The sequence below is a fragment of the Neolamprologus brichardi genome, chromosome 1 (genome assembly GCF_056152115.1).
Source record: "Neolamprologus brichardi isolate AB-2024 chromosome 1, ASM5615211v1, whole genome shotgun sequence".
Lineage (NCBI taxonomy): Eukaryota > Metazoa > Chordata > Actinopteri > Cichliformes > Cichlidae > Neolamprologus > Neolamprologus brichardi.
In genome coordinates, this window is record NC_142104.1 from 42362563 (window position 1) to 42375515 (window position 12953).

At 41.9% G+C, this 12953-nt stretch overlaps 1 protein-coding gene across 2 annotated transcripts in view; it reads left to right on the forward strand.

Moving 5' to 3' along the window:
• The window catches only part of LOC102783952 (SH3 and multiple ankyrin repeat domains protein 2-like), a 231214-nt gene that overhangs the window by 21155 nt on the left and 197106 nt on the right, over positions 1-12953 (forward strand). For both annotated transcript variants that reach the window (XM_087842576.1, XM_087842570.1), the window contains 3 exons: positions 7143-7294; positions 7829-7996; positions 11884-12000. In XM_087842576.1, the coding sequence (XP_087698702.1) occupies positions 7143-7294; positions 7829-7996; positions 11884-12000 (437 nt within the window). The remainder of the gene's footprint in view (positions 1-7142; positions 7295-7828; positions 7997-11883; positions 12001-12953) is intronic.

Consider the following 12953-nt stretch of genomic DNA (forward strand, 5'->3'; position numbering starts at 1 on the left):
TGTCTCTCAGAAACAGTTCATAACTTCACTTCAACTCATTTATGTCACCTAAAAGGTAAACCTGTTTCTCCATCACCTGTTCAGCCCTGATGATTCAGTAAGGACACCTCCTGGTTTCATCTTCATGTTTCCCTCTCACCACATATCCAAACCGATATCATGACCAGCAGCTTTTTTGCAGCTGTGGCTCCAGCAAACATCAGCTGATACTAGAAAGTAATATTAAATAAATTCTAACAACAGCTGATCAAGCTTAAACGTGCTGCTGTTGTTTAGCGCGACATCGGCTGGTTTCTTTCTGGCGCAAAGTGGGCGATAAACAAACAAGAGAGCCGATCAGCTGATCATTGATCAGTTTCATGATTGAAGTAGAAACAGGAGAGGGAGGTCTGGGCCTCTCTGCTTAGGCTGCTGCCCCCGCGACCCGGCCTCGGATAAAGCGGATGAAGATGGATGGATGAAGAAGCCATTCAATTCTGCTGAACTCAAAAAAGAAAGTGAGAAAAGCTTTGAACTGACCCTTCAAGACAAGCTAGAGTGCCTTGTGAAAGTATTCTATAATTAAACTGAGATAACAGAGCTCAGCCAAAGCCTTGGTGCCAAATATAAAAGGAGCCACTAAATACCAAACATGTGCACTGCTTCAGAAACCTGCTGAAGTGGAGGACACTGCCCTGTGGGCAGCAGTGAAGGATTTTGTTTGTTCCAGGTGTGAACATGTGATGGTGTATAGAAATTCCCTTAAGGAAAATGTGGGTTAGGTCTGACTGCTCCATCCTGGGCAAATAGAGTTATCCCAGCCAGAGGCATGGCTCTGTCTTTGGAGCCACACATGGAGGGTGGGCAGCTACTACCCAGCTAATGAGTTATGTCCTAACGTCAGTGTGTACTCAACACACAAATGTTCCATAAAATCAAAGTGAGCAGGTGTTTCGTGCTACACTAGGCCAGGATGATAGTTAGGAGTCCTCACAGGACCACTTGGAAGCAGACTGAGGAGACTAACACCCCGCAAGGGCAACAACATAAAATCTCCAAGCATGCACTACTCCACTCTGTTGTTCACTCAACTTAATTTGCTGTGGAACTTCTTCTTCCACTTAACATCATCGGTGTTCTCTGTTAAACAGATGAGAAATCTATCAGGAGCAACACAGGCATATTTTTTAAACAGGAGCTTCGAAAGATCAAAACGAAATACACACAATATTCGTTTGTTATATAACAGGAAGCACATGCACGCTGACCGTGGTTGTCCAGAAACATTTTGCCTGGAATAGGATGAGATGTGTTCAGGGAAAATAGGAAATGAAGGACATGTCAAATACATCATGTACATCTGGGGTTTGATTCTGAAAGGTTGTGCTTATCTATTTATTTTTATTGATGATATATTCTTAAAATATGGCCTGAAATAAAGTTGCATTAGAGGTATGCGTTCATTTCCTTATTCCTCTGTGAGTGGTCCTGTTCATTTACCAAAGGCTTGCTCCGTGATCTTTCCATTACTATCAAGTTATTGCCTTAAAGTAATTATGCCACAGACACCACTCAAGGGTTCTCAGAAAAATCACTTTTAACAGCAAGCAAGGTAGTGATAAAAATGATCTATTAACAGTAATAACACAGGCATATAATTGCATTTTTGCACCAACAAGATGTGCTAGCCAAACATTTGCTGTATCTCAACACGGTGTGCCGTATGTTCTTGAAAAAAATCCACAGCAAATGGACATTACCTAAAGATTATATCAAGAAAAATAATTTAAATACCCGAAACAGGATCTTATAGATCATCTGGCCGTTCAGTGGATTTCGAGTGGCTGTCAAGACGCCACACCTAAAAAAGGAAACAGGGCGAAAGGTTCAAAGGACTGGACTGAAAATCCAAATTTAAAATGTTTCCATCAAATCATCGCTGATGACTATTGAAGAGTTCAGGAAAACATTTACATCTACTGTATAAAATGCAGTACAGGCTTTGTCATGGCATAGCTTTCATTTCAGTGATTCCACAATGAGCTTTCACTCAGTGTGGAATCATCTTGATAGATAATGGAGCGCTTTAAAACATCCTGAGGCGATAGCTGGACCCTTTTGATGAAGCTTTTTCTTTGGAGGGACATTTAAATCAGACAGTAAGAACCTGCTTTTTTCACCTGAGGAACATTTCTAAACTTAGATCCATCGTGTCAACAAGTGAACTCGAGATGATAATACATGCTTTTATCTCTACAAGACTTGACTACTGTAACAGCCTGTTTACTTGTCTAAACATGAAAGGGCTAGCCCGCCTACAGGTTGTTCATAACTCTGCAGCGAGGCTACTGACCCGCTCGAACAAGGGTGCTCATATGACCCCTGTGTTAAAGTCGCTGCACTGGCTACCAATCAGATTCAGGTTCCATTTTAAAATTCTAGTTTTAACTTTTAGAGCATTACAGAGACAGCCCCCCCCCCCCCCCCAGCCCCCCCTACATTGCTGATCTGATTCATACACACACCTCCACTCGTAACCTGAGGTCAGCATACCAAAACCTTTTAGTGGTCCCCCACACTTGTTTTAAAACCCGAGGGGACCGATTTTTCCAAGCTGTTGCACCCAGATTGTGGAATGCACTTCTCCTATTTCTACGGGGTTTGGACTCAGTGGAGACCTTCAAACAGCAGCTAAAGACATTTTTATTTCAAAAAGCTTTTAATTAGACCAGGGTTTTCATGGTGTATTTTATGACTGTATTATATTTTTACCTTGTAAAGCACTTTGTGACATATGTCTGTGAAAGGTGCTATATAAATAAAGTTTACTTACTTACTTACTTACCCTTGAGAGGTTACACAGATAGTCCAAGTTCTCCACAACAGCACATCAATATTTGCCATTGTCCCTGTGTTTATGGTGTTGTAAACATGTGTGGCCCTTAAGCATGCATTAGGAGACATGTCTGACCTGTAATAACATGGAGCTGCACTCACCTGTGCCACTCAACTGAAAGAAGCCAAACATGCACTTTAGTACAACAGTAAACATTTTTCATTCTGATGAGCGGTGGTGTAAAACACAAAATCCCACACATTCAGTGTTCTAAGTTTGCAGGGAAACAAAAAACCCAAAACCTTTATGATTATGGAAGAATAATAGAGCTGCTCCTATAATGATAATACCAACATCTTAGCTAATATCCAAAAGCTTTAATGCTTAAACAAGCAACATGTAACTCATAAACCCTTCATTCATAGCATCACACCAGAAACTGTGTGAAATGTAAGGGTGGGTTCTCTTAGTTCAAGCATAAATTTATTCCTTGACTGTGGTTAATAATTCATACTTGTATTTTAAAGGCGGTAACAACTTTATCTATTTTTAAAAGCTACAGACTTTTTATATCAGCCTGTCACTCAAATATCACCCACTCTCCAGCTCAGTACAGATTCAACAGTTAATGGGTGTGGTGAGGCATGGTCGGCGATGGCGTGCGGACGCACCTGCACGTCATCTGCAATCACGCCCGCCGTGGTAAAACACAGGGGAGCAGGGGTCTGCGCCGGCCGGAGGAAGAGGAGTGGCTGATCAAGCCGGGAGCGGCGCGGTGACAGAGGAGACGGAGGTCCCAGAGCCAGGGGAGCCTGCTCGATTGGAGCTGGTGTGCACCAAGCTTGAGATCGGCGTGCTCGCCGATCTCACATCCACCAGAGGCCAGTGCACATATGCCCAGCTGGCCGTGAGCAGGGGCTCACGACCGTGCCTGCGGGATTGTGCCAGCCCGCCAAGTGGCCGGCCTCCAGACCAGCATCTTCCGGAGGCCGCCCACGCCTGTCACCGGGTTGGAAACTGGTTGGGGGAGTAGGTCCGGCCGGATGGCTCACCGGCCTCAATCAGGCGATGGGGGTGCGTGGTGAGGCGTTGTCGGTGATGTCGTGCGGACACACCTGCACGGCATCTGCAATCACGCCCACCGTGGTAAAAACGGGGGAGCGGGGGTTGTGTGTTGTAAGTTGTGGTGTGATGTGCGGCTGGCAGCTTAAGAGCTGCAGCTGATGACAATAAATGGCTCTAAATGATGATGTGTGGTCCCGCCGTGCCTTATTCACACCACAATGGGATTGACAGAAAACTCTCAAAGCTTTTGCTAAAAAAAACAACAAGGAGGAAGAGGAGACGTTTACACTGAGATCTAAGCTTCTGGAGGGCATGTATTACTATGGCACAGAGAATCACTCATGGTTCAGCTGTACTTGCCCCTGAGAGGATGCTAATCAGACCGTGAGGACTTTAGAAGAACAGTCTGTGAGGAAGAAACATCAAGCTGCTCTTTTTCCTTTAAAAAAATGAAAGAAAGCAGAAGACCCTTTTGTAAGAAGGGATCACGTCCGTCGACCTTATTGTTGTTCAACCCCCCACAAAAAACCTCTCTCCAATCATTTGGTAAGCACCGATTTATCTGCTGTTGACTCACCTGATTGTTAAGGATGACAATTATGTTTATTTATGTCCACTTAATGAATATGTCCAGTGCTGGAGAGCTTAACATGGTCAGTATTGAGTGGACAGACTGGCCATAAAAATGGTCTACCAAGGCAAATAAAGATGGAGTGAAGAGCAGAAGAGGTTATTAGGCAGAGAATTGAGGTTATCATATTGGGCTTTGAGAGATGTCGGGCGCTATTGTTAAATGAATGTCTTGCTGCTTAGAGGAAGAGGCGTCTCTGGTGTTCAGGACTCAGCTCGTACCAGCTATTGATTACATCCAGTGAGCAAAAGCTCCACGTGATCGCCGAAACAAAATAAAATCACTCGTCTTCGTCTAGCTCCCCATGTCTGCACTGTCAGCACAGTAGGACAAATCAAGCCTCATTTCCATCCCTTCAGAAGCTGCCACTTACCCACTTGGTGCCATTCATTTTGGTCCAAGGCGAGAAATAGCTTTCCCACTCTCAAAAAGTGCTCATGACTCTTTGTCACAACAAACACAGCGACTGAATTTTTGGTCGCTCTTATCCAGTTTCACCACACTGGGCTCTGCTCTGCCACAACAATACTTCTCACATGTGACATTTTTACAAGAATGACAAACTAAACTTGCACAAGTGTGCAGGAGACATTATCTCTCAATATAATAAGGTAACTGAAAGAACTGCTGCTGGCTGGAATGAAATCATTTATTTTGACATAACTACAGAAAAATCATACATGCTTTCCATAGATGATTTCTGTGTCAGTCTAGAAATGATTGAGCATGACTGTTTGATATCATCAAACTGGGTCACAGCTGTTGCGAAAGTGTCTTATTTTGATGACCTAATTGAGAAACATTCGGCGATGTTTAAATCACCTCAAAGTTTATCCCTTACTACTCTAATTAGTCTTGACAGCGAACTGACCTGATTTTATCGGCCCGCTTCATGTCAGTTTAAATGAGGTAACAACCTGAACCTCGACTGTAAGCGCTGATAGGTGTGCTGAAACCCCACATGAATTATGGAATGGTGAAAAAAGCAATATGAAAATTTACAAACACCCAAATGTTGCATCAGAAAGTATACATGAGAGCGCTCTCATTGAAATTCAGATTGCGCTTTCTGAAGCACTTATATATTTACCTCATTTTAGTATGTAAGTATAGGTCCATTCAAACTTGTATATCCACCAGTTTACAACAGTCAAGTGTTATTTGTACTTAGAGTGAATCTAAAAGAAGCCAAATGCACGAGACCATCACAAAACACATCTTGTTAAAATGCACCGTGCAGCTGGGAGTCAGTTTTGGATTTATTAAGGACAAAAATGAGCCAAGCAGAAACTGGTGCACATTTTTATTTATTCCAGCATCTTTGTACTCTGCACCATTGTCGATGTCAAACTGTCAGTCGTGTCTATTGTCTACTCTGTTACATATTTGTACACATACTTGGTCAGTCCAGTCTTTAAGTGATGACGTGATGAATCCTGCTTCCAGGTCCAAACTACTCTGCGTTTATTAAGACTTGTGTTTCTAACATGTTTTAATGCTTTGTATCTTGTTCTATTTCATCTGAAAAAGCCCAAAACAGTCAATGATCACTGTCACCTCCCTCAGTTTTTATCATCACTGTTCATTTTAAAGCTCCGTTTTAAACCCTTACGATGTAACTACAGCCCAGCCTATGCAGCAGTATATTAATAACTAACCTCATATTATGGATGGATTATCTCAGTTGTTCTCCTGACTGAAGTTTGGTCCGTTTACAGCATCCTGCCATGCGATTACATTTGTCTCAAACCATCAGGAACCCCCACGTTAACTTTTATCGAGTGGAAAGAAGTTAGCGTTCATCCTCCAGCTTCACTGTGTTTATGTTATGCTAACATAGCTGTGTAGCTATCCACCACGTAGCACACCATTATATACCAGCTAGCCCAACTTCAGTAACTCTACAAACGTCACTGCTGTTTAGTTTTCTGTCTTCATTTATGTTGGAAGTGATAGCAGAGCTGTACGTTTGAATTTTTCTAGAAATCTCTCAGTCAGAACATGCTATATCATGCTTAGGTGGAAGCTAGCGAGCTAACTTCCTGCTAACTTCTAACTCCGTTAAATTTAATAAATTCTGTTTTCATGGATGCCTGGATGTTAAACTTCATTGTTACACCTGGTAAAGCAGCAACGCTGATCATTTTATTAAAGATGAAAGAATTTAGACAGTTTTTAACTCTCAGTGATGCTGTGTTTGTTTGACCTGACATGGAGTTTGGACCCAGAAACGGCTAATGACGTCAGACGTAAAGACCGAATACAGCCTATTCTGATTCCAATTCTTCATCATCAAAACCATAAGTGGAAAAATCTGCCTGAAACCGAGTGCAGAGTATACAGAAGAAGAATATTATTTGATCAGTGCATTTTGGTTCGTGGCTTTCATTGGGTTCACCAGCAGATTTCACTTTAAAATGCCTGCTTATACCACTTAACAAGTGCTAATTTACTCAGGTGTCCTAAAGTGTTAAAGCAAAGCAAATCTTAAAATGTGGTTTGAATGATAGCACACATGCTGTCCCTTGAGTTTTCAGTCTGCACTTTCTTTTTCTTCACTCTCTCTTCTTTCCAGACAGAATTTCAGTCATTAAAATATTTATTTGTTGTTGTTATTTCTTGTTTTTCTAGAGAGCCCATTGACATTTGCAGCTCACCTGGACAATGCGGGGGAGATCATAAAGGTGCTGAAGAATGGAGGAGCTCATTTGGACTTCAGGGCAAAAGATGGCATGACTGCTCTTCACAAAGCCGCGAGGTCGAAGAACCAGATTATACTCACGGTGAAGGCTCCTCTCCTTTCATTTGTTTAGCACTTGCTTACTTGTGCATTGCTGGCTTTCTTTGTGTTAGAAGCCCAATGAAAGTCTGACAGCTGATAGATCATGCTCGAAGATGTTTTGCTGCAACGTAACCAACATGCATTCTTAATGCAATGTAAATGTTAAAGAAACTTGGTTCCAGAAAACTGTTTTAGTGACTCCTGTGACTTTAGGTGAACTGAAATATCACTCACATTTGCACACAGCACGTGTGCAGGTTTGCGAGCTCTTTGCAAACCTGCATTATTTGTCATCTGCATGAATATATTCCAGCACTATACCTTGCAGTCACTGAGTTGGCCAACGACTCCAATCTACATTAAAGTATTAATAAGTGAAATGTGAGGCCTGTCTGACAGCTTGGCCAAAACTGGGTCATGCCACAGGAAGTTCATCCCAAGTATGCTAAGTGGAAAAAGAAAGAATCACAGCTTATCTGCTTTATGCTAATGTAGAAGCTACCTGTCTAACTTTATCTTACCTGTCCATCCTTAGACGCTGCTAGAATTGGGAGCTTCTCCAGACTACAAGGACAGCCGGGGTCTTACTCCCCTGTATCACAGTGTGGTGGTGGGTGGGGACCCAGGCTGCTGCGAGCTTCTACTGAACCAGCACGCTTCTGTGTGTTGCCAAGACGAGAACGGCTGGCATGAAGTTCACCAGGTACGACCCTGTGCACGACGTGCACCTCTAGACACGCACATAAAAATAGATTAAAAAAAATTTCCTCTGTGGTTATTTGGAACAGCTTGTATTAGTAAGGCACGCACACACATAGCCTTTCTCCGGCTGTGGGCGACTGTCTTGGCAGCTGTTACCCGTTGAAGTAGATAAAGGCATTTAAAGAGAGCCACTCTGCAGCAGGAACAAACTGTGAGCATCTCCACAAAGCGTGTGTGAGGTTGCGTTCAAGCCATCTGCTTTATCAGATTCCTTACATCTCGTTATCCTTGTGGAGCTGTCAAAAACTCTGCCCTCCCCCTACTGTCCCATTTCACACATCATAACACTCTGCTGTCAATTAACAATTACATGTATAGGATGGCTGATGGGGGTTCAGACTGTAAAGTTTTCTTTATTAATCCATAAAATTCTGGAAAATGCCATCAAGGAACGTAACGAATATGCTGGTATGTTTCATGCTAACAGGCAAACAAAGCGCTGAGCGTTAGTAATGTAACAAACGTCATGGACACAAGAATGTTATCCCTTCACTGGACAGTAATGGCTTTATTGTATTGTTGGTGTGAGGGACCAAGCAGCCAAAGCAAAGAGGACACAGGCAAAAAATATCTTCAAAAAGGGTTTTCTTTATTTTAACCCTCAAAAAGTTCAAAATTAACAAAATTCAAAAACATACTTAGCAGGCCCATAAAAGAGGTCAACTAAATATAACTCCACGAAAAGTAATTTCCAGAAACTTAAACAAAACAAAATGAGACACAACTTAACTCACAAACTGACCTAATTACAAAGACACATGAGGGTAGCTTTTATAATGATTTGGCCAAACCATTTACACACAATAGGGCGGAAAACAAAAACACACTAATATTAACTAAGCACAGAATAGCCTAACTAAACCTAAAACACCCCTGCTCCTGGTAAGCCCATGGTTGGTCCTGCTGAGCAGGCATTTTGTTCCCAGAGTCCTCAGCCACACCTTTTGCCCAGACAGGAAGCAGCCACTGCCCAAACCCAGGTAACTCAAAGAAAAAGAAACATAATTAATATAACAAAACATTTTAGAAAAACCACAAAATGTTACTATGTGCGCGCCTCATAATACCAGTGTTAGGTTTAACCAAATGATTAATGAATTATATTAATGAAGAAAACTGCAAAGCAAACTAATAAAGTGAAAAATGGACTAATTTACCCCTGTGTGGCTGATGCCATCACAGTTGGCACTTGACAGATTAATTGATCTTGAAATGAATTGTATTGGTCTCTGAGAAGAAATTCTTTTATTTTATAGTTCTATCCCAAAAGAACCACCAAAAAGCCAATTATTATCTCTTCACATAAAGGTCGTTTTTTATCACATAATTTAACTTCAGCATAATAATAATAACACAATAATAACACAAGCCTATTGGGGAGATATTAAAGCTTTATGTTACATTTCTTCTAGACCAGTTCTTGGTACTTGGCAGAGAAATGCTTTTTTGATAGTTATTTTGAAGCAACTTTGTCCAAATATTTGTCCAAGTTGCATTAAAACAATGATCAGTCAGTTAAACAGTTCATCCCAGAATAAGAAAGAATAAAAAGGAAAATAAAAAAACTCCCCTTTCCCTTGAGAACTAATGTTTATATCACCATCTTTTGAATTTGATAGATAGATTTCAAGTCTTTGAAAGGGTCTGTGTTGGCCGTGCTCATCCTAAGAGCCAGCTCCAGGAGTGCCTTCGGTCCTGGAGGAGCGACGCCATCAGGTCCATCAGGAAGTAGGGTTTGATTGTTCTTACACGTGAGACCGGCTCCTTCTCTCTGAGAAGAGAAGCACCTTGTTGGCGTAGTTGGAGGCTTTCTCTATCTGCTCCACGTAGGCGCTCACCTTCAGGGTGTACAGTATGGTGGCCCGGTGGTTAGTACTGTTGCCTCACAGCAAAAAGCTCCTGACTTTCACTCTACCATCTCTACCTTTCTGTGTGAAGTTTCCATAAGTTCTCTCTGGTACTCCAGCTTCCTCCCACAGTCCAGAGGGTCAAAGTACAGGGACTGACATTCATATGGAAATAGATTCAGGATTGGAGTGACCATCACCTGCCTTCTGTATATGGATGACATCAAACTGTATGCCGGGAGTGGGCAAGACATCAACTCACTGAACCATGAGCATTGGCCAAATGGTTGCAAATATAGGGAAAGTGATCTGGACTGAATATATGGAGATACCAGAAGGCAGGATAGTGGACAAAGAGAACAGTTATAAGTAGCTGAGTGTCCCACAGACCAATGGGAAGCATGATGAAGATGGAAGGTCAGCCATAGCCAAATACCCACAAAAGCTAAGATAGATGCCAAGAAGGAAGCTCAAACAACAGGAATAAAATCTCCCCCCAAGATAAGCTGCTCAAAGTGTACATCACACAGCTGAAGACGAACTGTGATGTGAAATAGAAGTGGGAAGCACAGAGGCCCTGATCATGGCAGCATGAGAACAGGCCCCAAGCACCAGATCCAGAGAGGCGGGAGTCTGCCTACAGTCTGTCTCTAAGTGCATGGAGGCAACTGTTGTTGTAATTTGGTGCTAAATAAATGAAATTGAATTGAATTACCACAGCTGACAGACCCAAGCTCAGGCTGTGCAAAGGTGCCACAGAGAGTATTCAGCAAATAGTAGTAGGATGCAATCTGCCTCTCAGCGTTCACTTGGAGGAACAATCAAGTGGATACAAAAGTGCACCGGAACATCTGCGGCACATGTGGATTAGGATATCCCCAATTCCTGATAGGAGACACCACCAAAGATGGTTGAGAACAGCGGGGCTAAGATCCTGTGGGACCCCAGACAGAAGAGGAGCTGCTGGCAAACCAGTCAAACACAGTGGCAGCTGACAAGGAGCAGAAGTTAGAATTTGCAATAGATGTGACAACCCAGCAGACATTACACAGCAACATCAGAATGAAGAAGCACTGGAAAAAAGTCAAGTACCAGGAGCTGAAGTAACATCTGGAGCAGTTGTGGAAGGTGAAGTCCAAAGTGGTCCCAGTGGTAATAGGAGTGTTTTTGAGTCATATGTGTTATAAAACTGGTCATTCTGAATAAGGCCACTCTACATAGTGACTACTTTAGGTAATGTCAGTATGTTACAATGGTAAAACTTGTAATATTAGGATTCTTCACTTAGCAAAACATTTAATACAGAAAAATGTTTAATGTGCCAGATTTCATACGAGGTCTCAGGGCTGGACATGAGTCCCCAATGCTTCCCAGACCATTTTCCTTATTGTATTTGTTGGATTTCCCATGAGTGTTGGACCACGTGCTCTAGGCTTTTCAATATTACATGTTACAAAACCGACAAAAAGATGAGCCCAGTGAAAAGGTTTAGATGCATGATACTGAATACTGTAATAATGAATTTCTTTTCACTGTAACACGCTTTAGTTGATGAGCAGTTATTGTCCTCCTCTGACAGACCCATCAGTCTCTCAAAGAAGCTCCGGAGTAAATAGGCCATTTCACAATAAGCTCTTCCTCACACAATAACAGGCACCCGCCACTATAACTCCCAACTTCACTGATATTGACGAGGAAATTGGTTCATGAGCGCAGTAACTTCCTCCTCAGTCTGTTTTTGAACACCAGATGGCTTCATTTGTACATTCTGTTGCATTTTGATTTGCTATCAGATTTATTTAAGCCTTCCTCCTCTCATCCTATCCTTCCATCTTTTCATGACTGGGTTCAAACTGAGGGTACAGCTGCGTCTCATTTTGATGTTATCTCCTTTGCAGCACACTGACATCTAGTGTTGGAGGTATTTTACTGCAACTTCTCTTGAGTGGAAGCGTCAATTGACTTTTTTGTGTATGTGCAGGCTTGTCGTCATGGCCACGTGCAGCACCTGGAGCATCTGTTGTTCTATGGAGCAGACATGAGCGCCCAGAATGCCTCGGGAAATGCTGCTCTACACATCTGTGCCCTATACAACCAGGTGAGCCGTGGGCGATTACATATGTTGACAGTTCATGAACTGGAGATGTAGATTTAATATTGATTTCTTATTCAAATCCATTTTCAGGGTATTTCTTTGGCATTTTAACATTTTTGCCACTCTGAGTGTCTTATTCATACGTGCAGGCACACAGTGCTGTAAAAACATATTTGCCCCGTTCCTGATTTTTAATATTAGTCAGAGATAACCTAATAAATAGGTGTGAAACGATGATTTCATTTATTAAGGGAAAAAACTTTCCAAACCTCTTTCCCTGTGTGAAAAAATAAAGGAGTGATTTGGCCAGAATCCACACATCAGGTGTGACTCACTCACAGACAGTATGCTCTCATTACAGTTTCTATAACAGGCACATCAGAGGCACAAGTAAATGTGTACATGCACCCTCTAGATCAGAGACAAAGTTGGGGTGAAAGAGAGAGGAAGTGCAATATTTAATGCACCTAAATGCTGCAAAATTTGCGGCATTTGTAAACTTGCAAAAATTTGCAGCTAAACCATCAGTCGTCTATTTTGCATGGGTTACTTTTGCTTTATGCCTGGCGTCTCCATTTGTGTTAAATTTGTGAGTAAAAATTGTGTTTCCAGACAAAGACGCATTCCTTTGGGATTGCATCAGGGATGGTATCTGGTGTAAAACTCTAGCTTTTATACTAGAAGTAGTAGCTTCTTAATTTTGCTGTGAGCTAATAAAAACAATCATTTGAAAGTTTGAGCTTACTCTGTATTATTCTCTGCTTAAAACATGTAGGTTAATTATTCTGTGTTCTGTGGTTGGTATATTCCTGGTGCTGCACCTACAGCCATATTTTGAAATCCATCTGCTATTCGGATTGGTTGATCCCACATTTTTGTGGTTTGTGAATCTGGATAACTTTGATTTTAAATACGCATTAATGTTGTGACTGTTGTGTTGTATTACATTAGTTTTG